Source organism: Argopecten irradians, chromosome 13 (assembly GCF_041381155.1).
Source record: "Argopecten irradians isolate NY chromosome 13, Ai_NY, whole genome shotgun sequence".
Taxonomy (NCBI): domain Eukaryota; kingdom Metazoa; phylum Mollusca; class Bivalvia; order Pectinida; family Pectinidae; genus Argopecten; species Argopecten irradians.
Genome location: NC_091146.1, coordinates 6,580,975 through 6,608,075, shown reverse-complemented (window position 1 = coordinate 6,608,075; position 27,101 = coordinate 6,580,975). Strand labels below are relative to the sequence as shown.

The 27,101-nt window shown below is 38.0% G+C and overlaps 2 protein-coding genes across 2 annotated transcripts; one reads left to right on the top strand and one right to left on the bottom strand.

Moving 5' to 3' along the window:
• Positions 1-2,454: 2,454 nt before the first annotated feature.
• On the bottom strand, positions 2,455-7,043 carry LOC138306087 (uncharacterized). Its single transcript, XM_069246439.1, has 7 exons — positions 6,346-7,043; positions 4,969-5,046; positions 4,521-4,630; positions 4,055-4,142; positions 3,694-3,773; positions 3,171-3,298; positions 2,455-2,836 (listed from the first exon to the last, which is right to left on the bottom strand). Exons 4-7 carry the CDS (start codon positions 4,138-4,140, stop codon positions 2,714-2,716), a joined length of 417 nt encoding a protein of 138 aa, XP_069102540.1. The 5' UTR covers positions 4,141-4,142; positions 4,521-4,630; positions 4,969-5,046; positions 6,346-7,043; the 3' UTR covers positions 2,455-2,713.
• A 16,866-nt stretch (positions 7,044-23,909) lies between these two features.
• LOC138306089 (uncharacterized) lies at positions 23,910-25,911 on the top strand. Its single transcript, XM_069246441.1, has 4 exons — positions 23,910-24,633; positions 24,905-25,036; positions 25,196-25,309; positions 25,651-25,911. Exons 1-4 carry the CDS (start codon positions 24,589-24,591, stop codon positions 25,729-25,731), a joined length of 372 nt encoding a protein of 123 aa, XP_069102542.1. The 5' UTR covers positions 23,910-24,588; the 3' UTR covers positions 25,732-25,911.
• Positions 25,912-27,101: the final 1,190 nt, after the last annotated feature.

Below are 27,101 nucleotides of genomic sequence, written 5' to 3'. Positions count from 1 at the left end.
TGTTATCGTATTGTAAACATTATAACATATACACACAGTATGATGATTAAGAAGTAAAAATTCCATTTTACGTAAATTTGGCTGAAATACCATAAATCTGCAAGTCAAAGATCTTAATTTTTCAACTGTCTTAAGATTTTCCCAGTAAAGCAATTAGAACTGCGATAATTTTCAGTTATAAAATTGAAGTTGAACTTTGATTTTATTTCATTATCTTATTAACAATTTTGTATCCCCTATCTGATCCATTATGAAGATCCATTCAAAATTTGATCAAAAAGATACTTCAATTTCACTTTAGAAAGAAGGGTAATATCTGCCAAAGTATTTTGAAATCTGATTTGTCACAAAGTATATATTCACATTTTGGGGATTCATTTTACAATTTTTTTTGTAAAATTGGCACTAATTGATGAAATGATAAATTGACATTACATCTTTCATATTTGGGGATATTTTGATATAGTTCTCTCTTATAGGTGAGTATAGCCTACATAGTAAATGAATTAATAACTCTATAAATACTTGAGGCAGTACTAAATGAAAACTAATTGCATAAAGAAGACTTCAAATAGACTTTAAAAATGCCAACATACCAACTTTGAGCAACTATGTTATCTCAGCTAGTGAAAGTAAAATGTTTTACTTGTAAAGCCTTTAACAAACAAATTTTACTACAAAAGATACCACCAAAATGTTGTTGATTATTACAATTTCTTACTTAACAAGGCTGTTACAAGGACAGAACTAAGCAATTTTCAGATTGTCATACTTTTTCCCAGTATTGATTTCAATTAAGTTGATATTTGGCTTCAAAGTTGGCCAATTAAGCAAATATTTACATCCCTATTTTTTCTGATTTTTTTGGGGTCAAGAAAATACTTTTGAAAATTTTAATTAATGGCAACTCTTTTCCTTGGTAAAACCCTATCTTTACTAGACTAAAAGGAAACAATACTAAACTTCGCACTCACCTGGCCATAAAACTGTTTAGTTTGATTGGATTTACCACTAACTGGAAAATCAACAGCTACATACTGGTGGATTCTATAACAGAAGCAATTTCAAATGATTGTTTGTTTGTTTGTTTGATTTATTAACGTCCTATTAACAGCTATGGTCATGTAAGGACGGCCTCCCATGTATGCGGTGTGTTGCGTGTATGTTGTGCGAGATGCGTGTTTCGGGACACTGCGGTATATTCATGTTGTGTCTTCTTGTATAGTGGAACTAATTTCACTTACTTTCACCAACAAATAAAATTGTATTGCAGCTATTTGCTGTTATATGTAGTTCATTCCATTTGCTGTTATATGTACTTCATTCCATTTTCTGTTATATGTACAAGAAAAAGTTACAAGAAAAAATTGATTTGAAAAACAAATGGTGCTTAATTGAACACTTCAAAATGACCATTACAAATAAACAGTGATAAATTGATGTTGTTATCAACATTATAAGATAACTTGCTGTAGCTGACTTTTAGATGTAGGGTTTTTTTTTCTTTTGGAGGGGGGGTTGCCATCCTTGGGGGTGTTTCGGCTCCCTTGGTGGGGATGTCCACTCCCTTGGTGGGGGTGTCGGCTCCCTTGGTGGGCGGGTTGGCTCCCTTGGTGGTGGGGTCGGCTCCCTTGGTGGGGGGGGGGGTGGCTCCCTTGGTGGGGGGGGTTGGCTCCCTGGGGGGGTGGCTCCCATTGGTGGTGGGGTTGACTCCCTTAGTTGGGGGGGGGGGGTCGGCTCCGTTGGAGTAGTTGCTCGAGGTCTGAAAACAAAGGAAAATAAACAAATCCTGTAAAACAAATCTTGTACAAAGATTCTAGGGTCTATCTGTTTCAACCATAACTAACTATATTATAAATCTGAATGATACATTGTATGTTTACATATAAAACAAAATATGGAGCAGACCCTGGTACAATTTCTAATCTTTTCTTTAAGCTTTCTTCTAGAATTCTTTTATTGTGATAAAATACAATATATGCTCAAACATCTCTAATCTCGACACTAGGAATGTCTGGATAATTTATATTAAAATGTGATGAAAAAAAAATGTTTTAACTCAAACTTATGATTTTTAAATACACTTTATACTTACATTTCTTTAAATGGCAAACTACGTTTTGCCCTTTTCCCATTACTATTCTTTTTTAATATTTTCACCTGTTGGGCTATCTGCTGCAAATTCAATAAAATCAAAATTAGTATGATTTTGAGTATTATCCAATATATAGGTCCAAAATTTGGCACATACATGTAGTTTGAAATTTGATGTTTGTTACAAAAGAAATAAATCAAAATTTGTAGAGATGTATTTGACTGAGAATTTCAGTTTTATCTTTTAAATGCTACTGAGAGAGACAACAAAACATTTTAGATAATTAATATATGATTAAAGGGACATGAACTTAAATATATCATGTAAATTTGAATAAAATACATATTTACGATGTGTCAGATACCTTACTAAATACAATTATCAGTTATTGTGCAAATGTCAAAATCAAATAATTATAAAGGAAATTCCATCTTTCCGCATGATAAAACGACCCCGTTCAGATTTGACGACTAAAAGTGATATAATTAATATCATTGAACTTAAATGACCTTACAATATGCACTGCACAAATTAAGTGAATGTAAACAAAATGGTAGGTTAAAAATGTGGGTGAAGCGAACACAAATTTTGAAAGAAAACACAGTACTACAAGAGTCATTATAAACGTGCCCGATTGGGAAAGTATTTTGCAATATTAATTACAAAATTAAGATGACTTACCTCTTCATACTCGTCAACATGGGCAACCATTGCCATTGGCCATGTGATGAAACAGTTTTTCTATGAAAACAAATTGGAATCTGAATTAGATTCATTGATTCATAAAACATATCTATAAAACTATCTACCAGGTACAAGTTGCATTTTATTTAGATTGTGTATCCTTTAATAAATTCTGCAAAAGCAATGTTAACAAGAGGATCAGATGAACGTTATATTAGGTGACACAAGAATGGTTGACTGAAAACCTTCAATGTTTACTCATCCTGTCAAAGCAAGATCACATATGTGCATCATTCCAAGCTCTGCTTTCACAATGACGACCAAGTGTTGTTTTTATTTTAAAGTAAAACATTCATATAGCTTTTGAGCCAGTTTGTATTAGTAGACTTACGCCGATGACCTCCCATGACCTTTTCTCATTTCTTGATGGCATGACATCCATCCTTGACCCACGTTTTTTCATAATTATAATGAGGCTGACCCAGTCATTTACATCCAACGTCTCCTGATCCCTGATATCTGTAAATGAGATGTTAACAAAGTTAAGATCAGGGTTTCTTTTTTCAAAATCAAATCTGATATTGTTGTACATTCTACACAGTTATTTATAATAAGTTGTCCTCAGGTCTCCTGGGAGTCAGCTCAACCATCTGAAGCTCATTCCTTCAGTTATAAATGTATGCGCATGCAATGCCAGACAAATTATCCCTTTATTTTCTTTGAATTTTGTATCGTTATGTGTAAAATGAACTCTCATTTGATATTGTCTGTTAGACCTTCTTTTGCTCAGCCAAACTGTTTGTATTTTCATTTTATTTCAAACTCTGTATGATGTTCAAATGAATTACAAGCAGTTGACTTGGCACATGATCTATGTGTGTTATGTTTAATTTACACTGTATTTGTACACTTACATTGGTCAGTTGTTGGATAGGTCACAACGGTTGCCTTTCCAATGGCAAAACCAAGTCTGTCCAACAAACACACTTGCATCCTGAAAATAAACAGTCATCATTTAAAAGTCATGATAATTGTGCCATGTGACAAAAAAATGGCTCCAAAAAATCTTATCATGTACACACTAAAAAAGGTTATCTTTATGGTATATTCAAGAGTGAATCATAACGTTTAACAATGCCAAAAGAAAGTAATATTCTAAAAGATAATGGTCATTGATTATTTTCAATATCGTCATCATCAATTGAACAAGTCAAAAATCCTACTATGTTAATCATTTTTTAAAACAAAGCATGTATAATATAAACCTATACTTACCCTGGCACGAGGTCAGAATTGGAAATTCCGGTCAAGGTGTCTGTTGGAAGGCTTATGATCTTTTTTTTCCTTGATATATTCTTCATCACTATAAAAAAGACGTAATATCAAATCCAAGTGAAAATTGGTATTTCACATTTCTCTCAAATAAAAAATGTCTATGATATGTCCTATCTGTATTTTGTCAGTCATTATGCAAATACTTAAAATTACAAAGTTATACATGAAAACATGAGAAATGATTTAAACTAGATTATGCAGAAGTGTGAGAGGTAACCATATTTCAATTTACAAAGGAAAAGAAATGACATTCTATATGGTATTCATATAAATCAGTCTTGTTTTAATTAAAATTAGAGTTAACTTTGATACCTTGAAAAAGGAGGACTTTATAATTATAAAGTAGTGAATACTTATTTGGTCAAAAGGTATGTCCTATTGGTATGGTCAATTTTACTACACTTACCTTGGTGTCATCCTCTTTTTTAAGTATTTAATTCTGTCAGAAAGTTTCCTTTTCAGACCCTTCTCAACCTCCTTGTCAGAGAAATCCAAATTTGGAATCATCTTTTTCAACTGTAAAATAAGCATTTCAAACATTATGTTGATTGTGATATACAGTATTAAAATTACAATTTATGTGCATGTTTATATTTAATTACTGACCTTCCAGCATATCATAGTTTATTAACTATCATCAGAATCTCAAATCTGAATGTCAAAAGTAGTAATTTTTTATCACCGCGATATTGTGAGGAACAAGTTACATCAGTATTTTTCTTAGTAGTGTTCATAGGCATAGATATTGGGTTATTGATTAAATTAACATACCTTTTAAACTTCTTAATCATTTTTTTTTAATTCTGTTATATTGATTTTGATTGTTAAATCAATAATTTGGTATCAATATTTACCTCAGTGACCATCCTTTGGAAGTTGTATCCCTTCAGTGATGAGCAGCCAGAAAGATCCTGAGCATGCCTTATAGCTGCCTAGTAAATATAAAAAGATTATGATTTGACTTGTATACAAAAATACTAAAAAATAAATTCAATAATGAAACTTTTGAGAACTTTGTTAAGTATTCGATTAAAATTATCATAAAACAGTAAATGTACAGTTGAACTTGTTAATAAATTGATTTAATTCATATTTGAAAAGTAAATTTTCCCTGAATATTCAAGAGGAGATTTGAGCATTCTTACAAGTGCATGATGAGTTTCACATGCTAAAGCAAAGATATTTTAAGAAAATGTTGAAAGCAGAGAATCCCTGACTTCAGTCAGATTTTATAACTCCATACATATGTCTCATAGTTACCATACAGATTAAGGTCTATGATACTGGGAAATATTGATACAAGTTGTTTTTTATTAATGAACATTTGAATATTCAATCATACATATCTGCCATTATACAAATATTTCATGGGTTACTGTGCACTGTAACCATGGAATATTTGTTTTATTACATAATCACCAGTTTTTCAGTTGAATATTTTTTTATAAAACGAATACGACAATCACTTAACAAAATCATCAACACCGTACCGTACGGAAAAACACTTAATATCCTATTGAAGATTGACGTATAGCCCACGTACGTCACGTTGTAACACCGGTTTGGGTGTCTTATTGTCTGTTTTCACATTATTAGACCTGCTTGCAGCCTTTTGATCTAATACATTCATCGTGTCCGTCCTTTACTCGGTACAGTAAACGTCTACATGACGTGCTTGATTCGAGATCTATAAATCCAGCGCGAAATTGAGCGTGAACCTTTGTGACGTCATAATAACGTAACTCACTGTTACTCGCAATTCCTCGGAAGTTTTCTACAAAACTAGACAACAACAGCGAGGTGTTCCTAAAGCCGTGCAATATAACATCTCGAACCGTGCAATATAACGTTTCCATGGAAGCGTGCAATATAACTTCGAACCGTGCAATATAACAAGGTTTTATTGAACGGTCGGTGTAATAGTTGAAAATATTATATTTCTTAATATATAGATTGGTGTAAACAAATTATGTAATAAAAGAAGTAATGTGTTATTTAATTAACGTGTTAAATTAATTTTGAACTTTGTCATATACTAGTGATTTTTTCAAAACAAACCAAAAAAAAAAAAATAATAATAAGACCTATTACATTAAGGAAAGCGATCTAAATAGCTCAATTGCAACCTTTTTTATTAATTATTCTGTGACACATAACAATGTGTACTTATAAGCTGGTATGGGAAGATTAAATCAGAACTTATTATGTCAACAAATACATACAGTACTTACATTCAGAAATTTTAGCTGTCCGAGCATATGTTCATGGTTGGAATTAATTTCCGATCTGCTCAGAACGATACACTCTGCTTACTTCTCTCGGTTGCAAGAATTGAGACGAAATAGCTGAAACAAAACGATAATAATATCAAAGTATTCATGATGTAATAAATATTGACAAGCAATCTGATTAAAATACAGATCCTTATAACCACTCCGTTATATAAAGGATCTGACAATATCCCGTAGGGGGTCACGTCCAGATGACCTTTGTACCACGTGGTCTTCATATCAGATACATTTTCTACACCTTGTCACATCCATTGTAAACGATATTTCGACCCAACATACATATACGATTAGCTTTATTGTGCTCTTTGGGCGAGATGACTACGTAAACGAAAATAATTCTGACAGTTATTTCAAATTATTTCGTCCCTGAAATTCACTGTCAAAATTTTGCAAGTAGCAATTCGATTGGCCATTTCCAAAGGTCACCTGGACATGACCCCTAATGGGATTTTCTCAGATCTTCTTATCAAACGTAGTGTGACAGAAATAGGTCGCCCACAGTTAAGTTATTTTGTATATATAGCTGAATATATCAGCACTGGTTCGGTTGATCAACAGTATCAGCTTGGCTTGAGTATAATGCAATGGTGCATTCTGATTGGCTGAAATCTGATTGGTTGATGCTGACTATAAAAGTGGAGAACCCAGCTCTCCAGTATCATTCCTGCTCCAGCTTTTCAAGTGGATACTGCTATATATAGCGCTGTCGCAATAACAATTTTTTGTTTGTTTACCCCCAAGGCATACCAGGTGCTAAGAGTACTGAGGATAAGTGTACAGGGTGCACAGGCACAGGGCACATGGTGTAAAGGAGTACAGGGTGCATAGGCACATGGTACCTACCAGTACAGGGTGCACAGGCACAGGGTACAGGGTGTGTAAGTGTACAGGGTGCACAGACACAGGGGGACATACCAGTACAGGGTGCACAGGCACATGGTACATACCAGTACAGGGTGCACAGGCACAGAGTACAGGGTGCATAGATGTCCATGGTTAACAGATACAGAGTACACAGCAGTACAGGGTGCATAGGTACAGAGTGCTGGCACAGTGTATAGTAGGCTATTGTTGTTTGATCACTTAGTACATAATTCTTTCTATCTGTATGTTGTTCATTGAGTAACTGTGAGGTACACAGTGCATGTTTCTTTCTTTGTTCACATGTCATAGGGATTTGTTATGTGTTGGTCAAGGTAGACCAGCGGTTCCTTTGTATATATTTGCTACCGCTAACACCCCAACCCAGGAAAAGACCTGGTACGAACTCAAACACGTTACACAATTTCTGGTGGCAAGCGGTCGGATTGGGGTTGTTTATACATCTGTGTTTTATGTTAGATTCAAATTGTTGAACAGGTATTTTCATACCTAGTATACAGATAGCTGTTATTTGTGATATTTGTGTGATATCCAGTTGTTTCTTTTGGTAATTAGTATTTCATTGCTTTAATATGGATATGACTCAGGAAATTAGTAGGCTAGAAGAGGAGGTGGCGCAACTCAGCCATGGATTGTCTACGAATAGGAAGGTTGATGACGAGGTTACGGTAAGGGACTCGGGTGTATCAACCATGAGGATGAACTTAGGTCCTATCAGTAGCAGTACGCCACATATCGACATACCATTTCGAGGGTCGGTTGACAGGAAGACTTATGGAACACAAAAGGACAATGCAGTGTTATTTAGTCCTGGGGGAAGTGTTCATGGCGAGATGCCGAGACTCAGTCGTATGGCGGATATTGGGGATATGTACAAGGGTACATCAGTACACAGTGCCTATACACTTGGACGACCTCGACAACGAGATGGACGTGGTGATCATGCCATGGATGCAAACACACGGCATACGCAGGATAATAACATAGGTCAAACAAGGACTGATGGATTTACACAAAGCAAGTCGCATATCAAGCCAGCAACGTTTGATGGTACTGGATCATGGATTGACTATAAGGCACATTTCGAGGCTTGTGCACAGATTAATTCATGGAACGACATGCAGAAGGGTCTGTATTTGGCTGCGTCCCTTAGAAGCCAGGCACAAACAGTACTGGGGAATCTGCAAAGTGGTGATAAACACAGTTATGCAAAACTCACAGAGGCACTGGAATCACGTTTTGCGCCATATAACCAAACAGAACTGTATCGCTCTATGCTGAGGGAACGGAGACTGAAGACCTCGGAAACATTACCGGAGTTAGGTGAAGGGATAAAAAACGCTTAACACATTTAGCATACCCTACGGCAACAAGGGACATAGCGGAAATGATTTCTAGGGACCACTTCGTCGATGCCCTCATTGACTTTGATATGAGGTTAAGGGTCCAGCAGTCCCGACCAAAGACACTTAACGAAGCTGTGGCACTCGCTGTGGAAACAGAAGCTTTTACCAGAGCTGACAAAGAACGCCGAAGTAGTAGTAAAGGATATGCACGGCAGGCACAATGTTCTGAAAGCTATGCAGAAAAGGATTTACCAGGTGAACTGGAGATATTCATGTCCTCAGTTAAAGAGTCAATCTCCAACATGGAGAAGGAGATAAAAGAGCTGCGAGAATCCAAGACAAGGACAGGTGGTAATACAGGTCATAAGAAGAACACCTGGTCAAAACGCGATCCACGTGAGGGATCAAGATGCTACAAATGTGGCAAAACAGGACATTTTAAGAGAGACTGCAAGGAAAATAAAAAGTCTCCTTTACCCGTGGCAAAAGGCGAACAGTCTACAACGGGAGAAAGTAACAATGCACATAGTAAGAATACTCCTACAGTACTTCAAGCACAGGGTGTATCTGAAGACAAACCAGTAATCAGCGAAAGTGGTTTATTTGTGGACGTTAGTGTTCATGGACTAAGTGCAAAAATGCTGGTGGACACAGGAGCTACAGTAAGTCTCATGTCTGAAGACTTTTACAAGTCTATCTCCAGTGAGCAACAGGTAACATTGGAACCTGTGTATCAGAAGATAGTAGCAACAAATGGAGAAAGGTTTACTTTCAAAATAGACGAGTATCACGCGGCATGCACAGTTGTAGTCGTAGATATTTCACTACAAGGGATTCTTGGATTGGACTTCCTGAAAGATAGCGGAAGTGTAGTGGATGTAGCCAAACAAAAGTTGACCATTGTAGGCCAAGAAAAGTCACTACAGCTTGAAGGGTCACTAGGATGCTTTAGGGTGTGTATGAGTGACACAGTGAGTCTACCCCCAAGGTCTGAAATAATATGTGAAGGCAAGGTCCATTATCAAACTGTCGAACTGTTACCTGAACAGGAATGCATGATAGAGTCCAGCGACAAATTCGTAGCTTCAGGACGGGGAATTGTTGCAAGAACTCTGGTCAGGTCCGGTTCTACTGTTCCCATAAGGCTACTTAACCCTACAACGGATACCCAACGAATATACAAACATTCATTTGTGGCAACACTTAGCCCTATTGCGAAAGTGTTGGATACTGTTGACAAGGGAACAGGGAAGCAATGCAATGAGTTACCTAAGCACATGGAAGATTTGTACAAAAGGACCTCGGAGAATCTCAAAGAATCAGAGAAGGAACAAGCTAGAGCTCTTTTACTGAAATATTCCTCTTTATTTGCAAGCTCAGACAAGGACCTTGGTCGGACAAATGTAATCAAACATACCATTGACACGCAGGATAGGAAACCAGTCAAACAACCACCGCGTCGTCTCCCACACCATGCTGCGGAGGAAGTAGACAGGGAGGTTGATAGCATGTTGGAGAGAGGTGTAATTTCACCTTCAACCAGTCCCTGGTCATCAGGAGTTGTCCTGGTGGAGAAAAGTGATGGTACCATGAGGTTCTGCGTGGATTACAGGTTGCTTAACAAGTTAACAGTCAAAGACGCATACCCTTTACCAAGGGTGGATGACACGCTAGATCGGTTGTCTGGCAGTAAATGGTTCTCAACCATTGACCTGTTCTCAGGCTTTTGGCAAGTGGAGATGGAGCAGGCGGACAAACCGAAAACGGCATTTGCAACACGCAAAGGACTTTACGAATTCAACGTTATGCCCTTCGGTTTATGCAACAGTCCAGCTACGTTTGAAAGACTGATGGACACGGTTCTATCTGGATTGGCCTGGGACATTTGCCTGGTGTATATTGATGATGTGGTGATCTTTGGGAGAACATTTGAAGAGGCTTTGGAGAACATAGACAGGGTATTCGCGAGAATACAATAGGCGGGACTAAAATTAAAGGCAAAGAAGTGTCATCTATTCCAACATAATGTACATTTCCTTGGATATGTGATATCAGGTGACGGGGTGTCTACTGACCCGGACAAGGTAAGGTCGGTCAAGGAATGGCCTATTCCAGTGGACGTCACCGAGGTCAGGTCATTTTTAGGCCTGTGTAGCTATTACAGGCGGTTCATTGAAAGGTTTTCAGTGATAGCAAGACCTCTGATGCATCTCACGGAGAAAGGAACCGACTTCGTGTGGACAGAAGACTGTCAAATGGCATTTGACAGCTTAAAGGAACGACTTGCTACGGCACCAATCCTGGCACACCCAAACTTTGCAATGCCATTTATTTTGGACACAGATGCCAGTCAGTTTGGGATCGGAGCTGTATTGTCACAGACCATAGATGGCAAGGAAAAAGTCATTGCCTACGCAAGCTGTTAGCCGTCGTAGTCATTCTGAAATACTTCAGACATTACCTGTACAAACACAAATGTGTTGTTCGGACAGATCACAGTGCACTCAGGTGGTTATTGGAAACTAAAAACCCTGAAGGACAGGTCGCAAGGTGGATACAGGTGATAATTTCACAGGACATAGAGATTCGCCATCGCCCTGGTAAACAACATGCAAATGCTGATGCATTGAGCCGGATTCCCTGCAGACAATGTGGCTACCAGCCGAAAATATTAGACAAGGTTAAACACCGTGAATGCTAATGGGTCAAACCATGTTAAACAGGAAGAGACTCTGGGAGATCTGCAGGACAAAGACCCTGACATCATGTTAATAAAAACATGGATTAAGGAAGGGAAGCGCCCAAGCTTTGTTAAGGTCAAGGGACAAAGCCGGGTACTCAGGTCTTTGTGGGCACAATGGGATATACTAACTATCAAAAACGGTGTTTTGTGCAGAGTCTGGAAGGAAAAAAAAGATTCCTCTTATCAAGTGGTGGTTACCAATGTCTAGCCGGAGGAATATCTTAGAGGATTGCCACGACAGTAAAACCTCTAGTCATTTGGGAGTAACCAAGACACTAGGTCGGATACGCCAAAACTTTTACTGGACTGGGTTGCAGCAAGATGTTCGCCAGTATGTCTCTGGGTGTCAGAAGTGTGCTTGTCGCAAGGAAAGGACAAAGAGACAGGCTCCTATGCAAACTGAGGAGACCGGATATCCGATGGAGAGGATAGCAACTGACATTACGGGCCCATTGCCAGAAACAGGAAAGGGCAACAGATATATCCTCGTTGTAGCTGACTACTTCTCAAAGTGGACCGAGGCATACCCTATGCATAACATGGAATCAGCTACCGTGGCGACATTGATAGTCGAAGAGTTTATTTCCAGATTCGGTGTACCTGACACCTTACATTCCAACCAGGGTAGGCAATATGAGAGTACCCTCTTTCAAGAAATGTGCAAGTTACTCGGTACTAGGAAAACCCGCACCACAGCTTTCATCCAAAATCAGACGGGATGGTTGAGCGATTTAACCAAACACTGCAGCAGATGTTGAGTGCATATGTCCAAGATCATCAAAAAGATTGGGACAGCCATTTGCCATATGTACTGATGGCATATCGCTCTGCTATACACGAAACCACAGGATTCTCTCTAAACATGTTAATGTTTGGGAGGGAAGTATCCACACCCTTAAGTCTGATCTACGAGTTGCCAGAGGAAGCCAGGGATGTTCTTCGGAGTGAGTGGGCTTGGCAATTACGTGAAAGGTTGGAAGAGGCACATAGACAAACGCGTGCTTTCACGAAACAGTCCGTACAGAGGCAAAAGCGGTACCATGACTCAAAACTTCAGTGGGATAAGTTTGAACAGGGTGACATGGTGTATGTGTATTTTCCTATGAGGAAAGTGGGTAAATCTCCAAAGCTGATGAGCTTTTGGAAAGGACCATACACTATTGTTTCAAAGTTGTCCGAGGTCACCTACAAGGTTCGCCGTGGCGATGGAAAGATCCTGGTAGTCCATGTTGATAGACTCAAGAGATGTAAGTCTCAGGGACTAGGGGAACCAGCTGTTGGACAAGGTTCTGTCAAAGGTAGTCAAGATACAGCTGTTGGACAAGGGTTTTGGGAAGGTGATAATGACAAGTCGGTCATGAGTGACACTGATGAAATCGAGTGTCCAGACAAGGGCCCGGGGTTTGAAGTTGTCGAGGAGTGTACTAGGTCAGGGAGAAATACTAGGAAACCTGGGTGGCTTTCTGACTATGTTCTGTAGATAGGTGGCAGAAGATTGTTAAATACCTGTACATAACAATGTATAATTCTGGAAATCAATGTGTAACTAATTTCGCTTTCGTATACTTTCAGCGAGAATGCCAAACACCAAGGTTACAAAGAGGAAACCTGGCATGGTCTGTCCACTGTGCTTCGCAAGGTTTGGAACACAGGAGGCTTGGGAAACTCATCTGATAATGTGCGGGAAAGAGACCAGGGAGAAGAAGCAGTTTGAGTGCCCACACTGACTTCGCCACCGCAAGACAGATCCTGTTAAACCGACATGTGGCACGGAGGCACGGTCCCTCGCCAAAGGACGACACAGGAGATGATAGTGATTGGCTCCGGACGGATCCAGGTTCCTTGCCGCAGTTCACGGGTGCTGTAAGTGGAACTGATCATGAGTCAAGGGATCTTGAGATTGGTAGGACTTTCTCGAAGCCCACGCGTCCCATGCCTGTGTCGGCTCCTAAACGCTGCAAAACCAATGAAGGGGGCGGTTTCTTGCCGAAGGAATCGTTGATTTCTCTCCTCAGTCCGGCTGTGTTAGGGGAAAAGGATACATTTTGTAGCAGTAAGGGATCGGTAGCATCGGTGTCCGCTCCCGCTAAACCTACACAGGATGGTACCAGGGGTACTGTGGATAAGTGTATGGAAAGCCAGGGTGATCGACGAAGCATCAGTACTCAAACAACTGCTCAGCCTCGTAGAAGGACCAACAAGGTTACCACCACCAAGTTTGTGGACGGAATGCAGATTGTGTCAGAGGAAATCACCGAGTGGGACGAGTACGTCGACTAACTGATCAAATTTACAGATTGTATAAAGTGATGGTAATTGCTCTTTGAGTGAAAAAAAAGAAGAGAAAAGAAACTTGATACCTTTGTTTTTATTGTATTGGTGAAGTAACCATATGCATGAGATAAAGCTTGGAAACAGATTTTATTTTGTTGAGTTATATATTTTACCATAGAAAAAAATGCGGGACGCATTTGCTCGGAGGCGTGGGTAATGTGACAGAAATAGGTCGCCCACAGTTAAGTTATTTTGTATATATAGCTGAATGGTTCATTTGAAGACCATAACCTACTTATATCAGCACTGGTTCGGTTGATCAACAGTATCAGCTTGGCTTGAGTATAATGCAATGGTGCATTCTGATTGGCTGAAATCTGATTGGTTGATGCTGACTATAAAAGTGGAGAACCCAGCTCTCCAGTATCATTCCTGCTCCAGCAGCAAGGTTTCCTAGTATTTCTCCCTGACCTAGTACACTCCTCGACAACTTCAAACCCCGGACCCTTGTCTGGACACTCGATTTCATCAGTGTCACTCATGACCGACTTGTCATTATCACCTTCCCAAAACCCTTGTCCAACAGCTGTATCTTGACTACCTTGGACAGAACCTTGTCCAACAGCTGGTTCCCCTAGTCCCTGAGACTTACATCTCTTGAGTCTATCAACATGGACTACCAGGATCTTTCCATCGCCACGGCGAACCTTGTAGGTGACCTCGGACAACTTTGAAACAATAGTGTATGGTCCTTTCCAAAAGCTCATCAGCTTTGGAGATTTACCCACTTTCCTCATAGGAAAATACACATACACCATGTCACCCTGTTCAAACTTATCCCACTGAAGTTTTGAGTCATGGTACCGCTTTTGCCTCTGTACGGACTGTTTCGTGAAAGCACGCGTTTGTCTATGTGCCTCTTCCAACCTTTCACGTAATTGCCAAGCCCACTCACTCCGAAGAACATCCCTGGCTTCCTCTGGCAACTCGTAGATCAGACTTAAGGGTGTGGATACTTTCCTCCCAAACATTAACATGTTTGGAGAGAACCCTGTGGTTTCGTGTATAGCAGAGCGATATGCCATCAGTACATATGGCAAATGGCTGTCCCAATCTTTTTGATGATCTTGGACATATGCACTCAACATCTGCTGCAGTGTTTGGTTAAATCGCTCAACCATCCCGTCTGATTTTGGATGAAACGCTGTGGTGCGGGTTTTCCTAGTACCGAGTAACTTGCACATTTCTTGAAAGAGGGTATTCTCATATTGCCTACCCTGGTCGGAATGTAAGGTGTCAGGTACACCGAATCTGGAAATAAACTCTTCGACTATCAATGTCGCCACGGTAGCTGATTCCATGTTATGCATAGGGTATGCCTCGGTCCACTTTGAGAAGTAGTCAGCTACAACGAGGATATATCTGTTGCCCTTTCCTGTTTCTGGCAATGGGCCCATAATGTCGGTTGCTATCCTCTCCATCGGATATCCGGTCTCCTCAGTTTGCATAGGAGCCTGTCTCTTTGTCCTTTCCTTGCGACAAGCACACTTCTGACACCCAGAGACATACTGGCGAACATCTTGCTGCAACCCAGTCCAGTAAAAGTTTTGGCGTATCCGACCTTTCGCTTAATATGAGTATACACAGTATAATATTTCAATTACAACAGTACATGTACATAGAACTGAACAAATATGTTAAGGAGAGGAAGATAGTTTAAATTTGAAAAATAGAAAAGAGAAAAAAATCATCAAGAATATCTAAAATCTACATAATAGTGATGTGATACTAGTTACAATCAACGTATTAGTGACGACTTAGTTATCTAATGCAAATTAAATATTAAAAAACCCTATTATTTAGATATAATAATAAGTTTATAACATATCACAATCTTTTGTTGGATTTCACATATTTTTTTACCAGTAATTATATGTACTTCGTAATAAATTTTCAAAGCCAAATTTGTATCACCAAGAAGCAGCAAATTAATGAGTATATATCAAATTCTGTCATTAATCACTGGTTAACAGCTAAATTATTAGGACATTCAAAAAAGTAATGATATGCTTTTTACAATGATTTCAAAAGTTAATACATTGAGAATTATCGATCCTAGCAGAACAGAAAAGAATTACTACATTTATGCCTCAATTTAATCTAATTAAAATTAGACTTGTAATTCCGCTACATTACGATACTCTACATTAGTCTCCAATCCTTGTATTGGAGTCTAATGTAGAGTATCGTAATAGAGTATCGTAGTGGAGCGGAATTACAAGACTAATTTTTATTAGATTGGCCACAATTAGGAGTGTATAACTAGTTTTCTAACACAAAACTAAACAATTTACTGATGAAATATGATCTGTTAGGAAAGGGACCAACTTAAAAGTAGAAAGTCGTAAGTACCCATTTTTAGCTCACCTGGCCCGAAGGGCCGGTGAGCTTATGTCATGGCGCGGCGTCCGTCGTCCGTCCGTCCGTCAACATTTCCTTTAAATCGCTACTAGTCATAGAGTTCTTGATGGATTATAACCAAATTTGGCCAGAAACATCCTTGGGGGAAGGGGAAGGGAACTTGTATAAATTTTGGCTCTGAACCCCCGGGGGCAGAAGGGGCGGGGCCCAATAGGGGTAATAGAGGTAAAACATATAAATTGCTACTTGTCCTAGAGTTCTGCATGGATTGTAACCAAATTTGGCCAGAAACATCCTTGTGGGAAGGGGAACAGAACTTGTATAAATTTTGGCTCAGACCCCCCGGGGGCAGGAGGGGCGGGGCCCAATAAGGGAAATAGAGGTAAATCCTAAAAATTGCTACTTGTTCAAGAGTTCTGCATGGATTGTAATCAAATTTGGCCAAAAACATCCTTGGAGTTAACAGAATTCGTATAAATTTTGGCTTTGACCCCCTGGGGGCAGGAAGGGCGGGGCCCAATAAGGGAAATAGAGGTAAATCCTAAAAATTGCTACTTGTTCTAGAGTTCTGCATGGATTGTAATCAAATTTGGCCAAAAACATCCTTGGGGTTAACAGAATTCGTATAAATTTTGGCTTTGACCCCCTGGAGCAGAAAGAGTGGGGCCCAATAGGGGAATTAGAAGTAAATATCAAAATTCCTTCAGAAAAGAAACAATGAACTTATATTCAGAACATTACTTGGCATTACAAACCAGGTGAGCGATACAGGCCCTCTGGGCCTCTTGTTTAATAAATAAAATCATAAATAAATAAATAAAAAACATAATATTTTTAGAATCATTTAAATCTTCATTTATTAGGAAGAACTGTTTGTATAGAGTATGAATAATTTGTTCACAAAGAATTTAGATTTATTCTCAAATGTATAGGTTATATCACTATATATAGAGCTTATATATGTATACCTGTTTCTGAATTTAAGTAGCATGCAGAAAGGCACCATGAAACATACTGTTTAAACGAAACAGACGTTTTAATCCAATTTTTAATACTTATATTAAAATGTGTATTCGCCATTTTTTAAGTACCAATGACCATTCTGTAGTATAAAATTACAATGCAATAAGTAAATATACATACCTGTACTTGGTGTGAAACCTGTCTCTCGTCGTGTGGGAGTTTTCTCTGTGGTAAGTATATCTTCCTCTGTGAAAATGTTGTCGTCATACAGACTTTGTAGAACTCTGTAAAGACTCATCGTGGAGATGCTGAATGATGCTGGTGCTGGCAAACCGATTATATAAGAGAGTAAAACAGTATATCACGTGATGAAAAAACGCCGACGCGATTGGTCAAGGGCGATTACACGCGTGTTAATAAACACCAAATACCAGTCTAGTATCAGGTAGTTTACAACCGAACAAAAGATGCTGGGGATGAAAGGGATGGATTTGTCACACACCAAGTAGTTAGATTCGTACCTTGACCAGGTAAATACCAGTTTAGTATCAGGTAGTATGCAACCGAACAAAAAATGATGGGGATGAAAGGGATGGATTTGTCACAGGTAGAGCGATCGTCACAACAGGTAGTCTATACATTACGTAATGCCTCCTACCGTGTCAGTAGCGAAAACAAAAGACAGGTGATGGAGATGGTATTTGGGGGAACGGATTGCAAATTCCATGCAGTATGCGAAACGGATGAATGCATTTTTGAAAGACAGGTGCAAAACGGATAGAGAACAAACAAAAGAAACAACACTGACAAGAAGCCATACTATATCCGCTAGAAAGTTTCTGAAAGAACAATGCTACAAATATCTTACAATAAAGCATGCATATGAAAAAGAACCATTAACACATAATTGTATTTGTCATAGAGTTAAATTTTAAAATATGTCATCGTTTAACTTGTATCCTAACTATCCTATTGCATTCTTTGCTTATGGTCTCATAAATCCGTATCGAGCAGTTCGTAATTTTTCATTGCTGATACATAGGCATGTACTAGGATGGATCCTATACAAATTTACCGTTGAATATATCTATTACTATACTTTCCTGTAGTTTTAACAAATGTGCATTTTGACATTTGATATTTGAGATTGTATTCATTTAATGATGTAATTTTCAAATCGATTCTGTAATTACAATTATTTTATTTCATATAGACATGAGGGTACAGGGAAATTTCATCATGCTTGAACTTCGTTGTAAATATTATTTTGAAGCTAGTTTCGATACGTTATTCAATCATATTTGCGGTCATATGTATATATCAACATTATTTTTTACGGGTGAAGACTGATTATAAGTTTAAAACTTGTGTCTAATCCCATTTGTAAATGATGTGTTAAAATGTTTAAATCTAATCAGTAACTATTTCGCCAGTGCCACCCAAACGAATATTGGTCAACACGTGGGGTGCAAATTTGAATGAAAATTAACATGAAATAAAAAAAGTGCATGTTAAATCCTTGAAAGATACACTTACTCTAAAAAGAAATCCCGCCAAAACTATATTTTCACTGTTTAATGCTGTGCTTTGATTGGCCCATATTGTGCCGGAAAATATCAAACGAAATATTTTCATTCGGAAGAAAAATGTCACTTTTGTTCTCACCAATATGTAATTAATATGCATATTTTAGGTATCTAGACCGATTACAGCATTAGGACAAATGCTATGGGATGGAACCGATCCTCGTCTGAAACCCGTACACGAGGATACCAGTATATCACAACTGACCTTAATGGCTATATTTTTGAAGGTATCTGACTTTTAAAAATCTCCGATGAGTTTTTACTTTTGTTGTTTGAGAGAGGAAATTGTTATTTTTAAATACTGACACTTTTATGATATATAAGCTTATATATAATATATATGTGTTTGAGGTGTGGTGTGTGGGTGTATGAATAACGTGAACACATGTGTTGATATTTTTACAATCTATTGATACACAACATCTATTAAAAGTTTTAGTAAGAAAAAAAACAAAATTCTGTAGAGACGAAAGCGCTATTTAGGATGTGTCGTATTTTCTTTTTGATTTTAACTTTCCTTCTTGTAATAATCATTAAGCATAGATAAGGACATAGATGACTTAAACATCCTTTGTGGATTTTAAGAATTAAAGAAACTGCTTCTGAAGTTGTGTGATGGTATGGGACACGTATTTTAAAGCAAATCAATACCAGGCCTACATCTATAAACAATATTATTTGTTTTCTTAGCACCGAAACAAGTATGGATGCAGTATTGACGACATGAACGAGCTCATCACCCTCACGAAAAACATAGCGTCGCCTGGAAGTAGAATTCCAAAAGACATCAACGAGATGTAAGTAATTATAGTTTTTAAAGCATTAATCTATTCTTCAGTACTACAGCATTACGCTGACCACACAACAATTTATAATAACATGTTTCCGTCATCACCTATGTTACCGATCTAAAGCGACATCTGACCTAAATCTACTTGAACTCTCTCTTATCAGCACGTGAAGTCGGTGAAGTGAAGTTCCGGTGGAATATCAATATGATGGGGCATGCATGCTATCGTCTGGCAGCCTAGAGATCTAGCTACGAAATGAGCATACTTCTTTGAAATTGACAATGTATTATACTATGTTTTTATTTTTTTTCAGGGAGAATTTGATAAGAGAGCTTTTGGTGGAACGCAAAGAGCACCTGGTTTGTAAATGTGAGAAGTTCATGTTCGCAGACGAGGGGTCTTGTATGTTCTGTGGAGGGCGCAGAGATACGGCTACACGGTAGGTCTAATAATTAGCCTATTATTGTTGTAAAAGATAGATTATCTCGGAAGTACGACTGGGTTCATAATACACACTTTATAGGCGACCGGGAAGGGGGTTAACTTAGAACTTACACCAATCATCGTTAAAATACCGATATTACTCAACTTGTCATGAAAGTTTTACGACTTCGAGTGTGATTGGATACTGCAATATTGGTGTGATTATTAAAAGTCATGGTCTTATAAGCAGTAGCTAATTCAACTTAATCTAATTTGGCAAAATTATTATATTTTCTGATGAATTTTTAAAATGTATTGCTGACAGCTGGCGTGTGGCGAACGAGTGATTGTCAAGGTGACGGATGCATTGATTGACAAAGTAGGCGGGGCTTATCTCGTAGAGCCAAGTGATAAGAGGGCGGAGTCCTCGCTGATGTCACACTGGTCAGAACAAAAAATATCAGGTCACGCCCACCGGACATATGAACACAGTGGGAATATGTTTGTTCATATTTTATAGTAATAAATAGTACGGCAATCCAAGGGCGTATTTATGCATATATATATGCATATAAGTTACTCATAATTATATCCTTGGGCAACCGAGAACTGTTGCTTTATTTCAATTATCAAAAAGTGCAAATAGACATATGTAGAGATACAGATAATGGTATTCATATAATTTATTATGTTTCTACACCATTTTTGACCGCCACGAGAAAAAAAAACCAAAAATACGGTCGCCATTACGTATAAACATTGACAGCATATTGCAAATATCAGCTTGAAATTACAAACTATATTCCAGGTTCTCCAAAATATCATACTGATATTATAATAAGCAAGTAGTGTTTTCTAAGTCTTAATTAGTAAAACATTTACGATGTGTGATTATGACTAACTAAGCTTATGGTTAAATTAAAATTTGCTTGCGTAGATTACCACAAGCGCACGGCAGCCATTACGTTCAATACTGCCGAGATCCAAATTCACGTATTCTGGATAACTTTTTCGTCAGGAATTTTGAAATTTAGTTTATGACATACAAATATATCAGTTTATAGTTACTTTTTATAATATCTTAAATCAAATCTTGGGTATTTTGGGATTCTCGAAGCCGTGTGCAATGTGTCCTGGTCGGCATTTACAGTACGATATGTATTCATAAATCTAAATGATCTCAAAGTAATTTCACTCCAATATGAGACTTCCCATACCAGCCCATGGAATGAAAGCGATTGAAAATTAAAAGATTAATCTTCACAGCACGAAAATTGAACTATTTTACCATTTTATTTTTCGAGATATCGGCTGCTATATACGTGTACATGTATGTACACATGTAGATCTGCATACACGTTTAGCATAGAACGTGGTTTATAGCATTTCTTTAAAAACAGATATATACATTTGGTTGGTGACATGACATCTTATGCTATCAATATACTTTTTCGTATATTATTATTGTTTTAAAGAAACTTTTAATTTTTGTTTCTCAAACGTAATGGGCTTTTAACATGTAAAATGTCACAATTGCATTTTCAATCAGTTATGGCTTTAACTTATGCATATTGAGTTCAGTCCCAAGCAACTCGGGTTCAAATAAATCTGAATTAAGTTCCATAATATATTTATGCGTAGCTAAGATTTGATATTAGGCCTGCTCATCGCTGTTATATAAATGTTTTCTTACAAAATTTGTAAATATTATAAGACAGACTGATAACACTAAACAGTACCCATTGTATTGGCACTATCTATGGGTAATATGGTGGGTGCTTTAGTCATATTTATATGTATTATTATAACTATGTCCTGTTTACTTTGTTTGTTTGTGTACTTATGAGTATCAAATCATTGTCTTTGTTATTCTATTTTACCTAAATGCTTTATTCAATGGTGTCTATAATTGACCAACAGTCTTAACAGTGCATTAACAATTCTCAACATTTGCACAATAACTAACCATGACATAGTGCAAAGGGTTTTTTCGAGACAGTTATTTTTTTTTAATTTTGAAAAAAAACAATAATTAAGCTCTAACCTTTGAGATGTTTTGAAAATTTTCTATATTCAATAATGTGATAAAATCCTTTCAGAATGAGATTGATACAATTGTACAGGAAAAGCACACCTAAATGACTTATTTTGACAGGATGCTGTATCATAACACCTATCATGATATGTGACATCTCTTTTTCTAGATACTACACTATTCCCATTGGACCCAGACTCCAGCAGCTGAAAGAGATTTCTGGTATGGCTAGACTGCTGCAGACAACAAAGCCGAGGCCTTCCAGATTTGTTCAAGACCTCCATGAGTCTCCTGGAATGAGTTTGTGGAGGATGTTGGGAGAGATGCCATTGCTCTATCATAATGTTCTAATGGGTTCAATCCCTTCCACCACAACATAACAGCAGGAAACTACAGCATCTGGCCCAGTCTGGACTAATCCTTAATTTACCAGCGCCACTACGGTCGAAGAAAACAACCACAATGCTATTTGGATTAATCTCGGGTATATCAACAAGAGGCCCAAAGGGCCTTAACGGTCATCTGACTATCTTGGCAATAGCTGCATAGGAAAATAATTAGATATGGTGTCATGGTAGCCATCTTCAATCTGGGATCAACCAGAGATACAACAACACTTTGACAAGATCATATCAGTCGCATTTCATGTTTCAAGTTTCAGTTAAATTGCACTGGTAGAACTTGAGAAGAAGTTCAAATGTGTTTTCAAGATGGCATCTGTGGCAGCCATCATGGATCATCTGTGGCAGCCATCTTGGATTTTGGATCGACATAAAATATAACAACACTGACTTGGTCGGGACCATGTCAGGATCATTTCATGCAGGTTTCAGCTTAATCACACTAGTAGAAATTGAGAGGAAGTTCAAAATTCAAGATTTTGGAATATTTGACTCTCGTAACCTTGACAGTACGTCAAGGTCATTAATTTTCACAACTTTTGTAGCCCTTCATCCCAGCATGCTACAGGCCAAATATGAGTACCCTGGACCTTTTGATTAGTTAGAAGAAGTCGTTCAAAGATTTTAGCCTATTTGACCCCTGCGACCTTCAAAGTAAGTCAAGGTCATTTATTTTCACAACTTTGGTAGCCCTTCATCCCAGCATGCTGCAGGCCAAATATGAGTACCCTGGACCTTTCGTTTAGTTAGAAGAAGTCGTTCAAAGATTTTAGCTTATTTGACCCCCGGTGACCTTGACAGTACGTCAAGGTCATTAATTTTCACAATTTTTGTAGCCCTTCATCCCAGCATGCTACAGGCCAAATATGAGTACCCTGGACCTTTTGATTAGTTAGAAGAAGTCGTTCAAAGATTTTAGCCTATTTGACCCCTGCGACCTTCAAAGTAAGTCAAGGTCATTTATTTTCACAACTTTGGTAGCCCTTCATCCCAGCATGCTGCAGGCCAAATATGAGTACCCTGGACCTTTCGTTTAGTTAGAAGAAGTCGTTCAAAGATTTTAGCTTATTTGACTCTCGTAACCTTGACAGTACGTCAAGGTCATTAATTTTCACAACTTTTGTAGCCCTTCATCCCAGCATGCTACAGGCCAAATATGAGTACCCTGGACCTTTTGATTAGTTAGAAGAAGTCGTTCAAAGATTTTAGCCTATTGACCCCTGCGACCTTCAAAGTAAGTCAAGGTCATTTATTTTCACAACTTTGGTAGCCCTTCATCCCAGCATGCTGCAGGCCAAATATGAGTACCCTGGACCTTTCGTTTAGTTAGAAGAAGTCGTTCAAAGATTTTAGCTTATTTGACCCCCGGTGACCTTGACAGTACGTCAAGGTCATTAATTTTCACAATTTTTGTAGCCCTTCATCCCAGCATGCTACAGGCCAAATATGAGTACCCTGGACCTTTTGATTAGTTAGAAGAAGTCGTTCAAAGATTTTAGCCTATTTGACCCCTGCGACCTTCAAAGTAGGTCAAGGTCATTTATTTTCACAACTTTGGTAGCTCTTCATCCCAGCATGCTACAGGCCAAATATGAGTACCCTGGATCTTTTGGTTAGTTAGAAGAAGTCGTTCAAAGATTTTAGCCTATTTAACCCCCGGTGACCTTGACAATACGTCAAGATCATTAAGTTTCACAACTTTTGTAGCCCTTCATCCCAGCATGCTACAGTTCAAATATGAGTACCCTGGACCTTTCGGTTAGTTAAAAGAAGTCGTTCAAAGATTTTAGCCTATATGACCCCTGCGACCTTCAAAGTAGGTAAAGGTCATCAATTTTCACAACTTTGGTAGCCCTTCATCCCAGCATGTTACAGGCGAAATATGAGTACCCTGGACCTTTTGGTTAGTTAGAAGAAGTCGTTCAAAGATTTTAGCCAATTTGACCCCTGTGACCTTGAAAGTAGGTCAAGGTCATTTATTTTCACAACTTTGATAGCCCTTCATCCCAGTATGCTACAGGCCAAATATGAGTACTTTGGGCCTTACGGTTATTGAGAAGAAGTTGTTTGAATGAAAAGTTTACGCACGGCGCACAGCGGACGACGACGGACGGTGCATGATGACTATAGGTCATCCTGACCCTTTGGGTCAAATGACCTAAAAATGGATTGCTTTTAAAACATTTATTGCATCAAATTTCAGACTAATTAAATTTTGTTTTGTTTCCAGCGCTAACAACAAGACCTGTTTCACCGCAGTGGCTCAAGAGCATGGGAGATATGGTAGCTGTGAATGGTTCCGTTTGCCATACCTGGATATGCAAACAGAGCATTCACCAGTGGAACCGATGCATGCTTTGAAGGTTGGCAGAATTTTTTTTATCATATAATTACAAAATAATTTTCCTACTTCTTTCCTAGTGTTATAAATGTTGTCCTTTGCAATGGCCTTTTCTCAAGGTTTCCATGCATGGCTTTTGTTATTATCACAGGCAGAGTGTTTGTGCATTTTCCAATCCCCAAGAATATTTCAGTAGTCCTTGTCTTGATAGAGAGCATTATATATACTTTGCATTCATTAAATGACACCTAAGTCGTCAAGTACTGCAACATGTTAATCTTTTATGTTTCAAGGTTGTTGCAGAACACATTACCAAGCTTCTGAACGGCGATGAAGATGGATGCAAGGTTCGTGCACAGGAGCGGTCAGACAACAGATTTGTTAGCAGCTGTCCCAATGAGGCTTTCACCATATATGCTACTCGGGTAAATATTTATACTAAAGATTTTCATGATCATCTAAATATTATTGCATTGAAAATATAATATATATATATATATAATGTGATAAATATGTTGTGATATAATGATGATAAAATTATAATTAAAATAGATATATGTAATTTAATATTTAATATTTGTCAGCATGCAAGAAATTCAAGCATTTGGATGTTCCCGTATGAACGCTTCAACAAGACCTTGTCCCAGTGCATTACCAACACCAGAAATCCGGAACTTAATGCCGTGAAGAAGATGGAGGTAAATACTTTAGATGTTTTGTGATCTTAGTCCTGTGATAATAAGAAAATTTTAGAATTGAACTAAAATGAATTTCAATACATTCACTTCTTTGGTAATAAGCTTTTCACTTTTATCTGGAAGGTTTGATAATCATTGAATAATTAGGTTTGAAGTATTTTCAAATTGAGATATTGTGTTTAGAGTATTTCTAATAAAGAAAAGGATTTTAGAAAAGGAGTTACAGCGACAATAAATTCTTAAATGGACATCTGCGCATAGAATAATATATATTTAATAACTTTTCTTAACAAGTAAGGATGATATAATGCACCTATTGAAACAGTCAATTTACTTTACAGGTGCATTGGTTGTTGACAATGCTGGAGTGTGCTGGTTACCTGGAACAGCAGACCAGAACCAACTTTGACCAATCTGATTAAAATACAGATCCTTATAACCACTCCGTTATATAAAGGATCTGACAATATCCCGTAGGGGGTCACGTCCAGATGACCTCTGTACCACGTGGTCTTCATATCAAATACATTTTCTACACCTTGTCACATTCATTGTAAGCGATATTTCGACCCAACATGCATATACGATTAGCTTTATTGTGCTCTTTGGGCGAGATGACTACGTAAACGAAAATAATTCTGACAGTTATTTCAAATTATTTCGTCCCTGAAATTCTTTGTCAAAATTTTGCAAGTAGCAATTCGATTGGCCATTTCCAAAGGTCACCTGGACATGACCCTAATGGGATTTTCTCAGATCTTCTATCAAACGTAGTGATAATAAGGAACTGTATTTTAATGGGATTGCAACTTTGACCGAGTTGAAATTTCTGCATCATGGGAGCCATCGACCAGCACATCGACAGATGTCGCCAGTGGAGCACCGTGCTCTGGAGCAACTGTTTGGACGGCCTTTGGACAACCAGGACATTTCCATCTACAATTATGCTCGGCGTTCCATTGGACCAACGGAGGTGAGATACAGGGGCACATCATTGGAGAGTCGAAACCAGCAACAGCGGGAAGCGTGCAGTGTTGTGTCATGCCATCTGCCACAGGGCCTGTTTGTGGGGATCATCAGGTACTTTATCCTGTATTCTTCCAAAGATGTCAACCACGAGCTGGCTTTTGTTGAGTGGATTGGAAATCCAGAGCAGTGCACCGATTCCCATTGTTATATGGTTCAGCAGCAGGAGCATAATGCATCACCACTGATGTTTGTGTCTCAGTTACCATCACCTCTAATTCATGCTTGGGACAGGGACATATTGTGGCTTCCCTCCATGTGAAGGGAAACATGCAGGAACATAACCATGTTTACCTGGTGGGAACATGTAGTGAAAGCAAAACATGAAGTGACATTGAAAGCAAAATTCTTGTTACTTGGGGTTCCATAGTGGCACTCAGTAAATGAGGTGACCGAAGCCCCAGTAACTAGTAAATGACTTTGTTTTTGTACAGAAATTCATTATTTTATTTTGTATGTATATAATTGAATTTTGTGTAAAACATATTGTTACTTTGGGTTCCATAGTGGCACTCGGTGAATTCATTCTTTTTACTGTATGTGTATATTTCATATTGCATGATAGTTTTATTACTTATTTTACTTGTATATGTATTTTTGAATCAGAGAAAAATACCAATAATTCGGCTGATAAAGGCGGGCCTGTTTTAGGGGGTATAACATGCCATTATAGCTATAGATGAGTCATAAAAAAACAGATAACTAGTATACATCGGTTCAGCACATGTCGACTTTTTTGCATTTGTTCAAATTAATCAATACATTT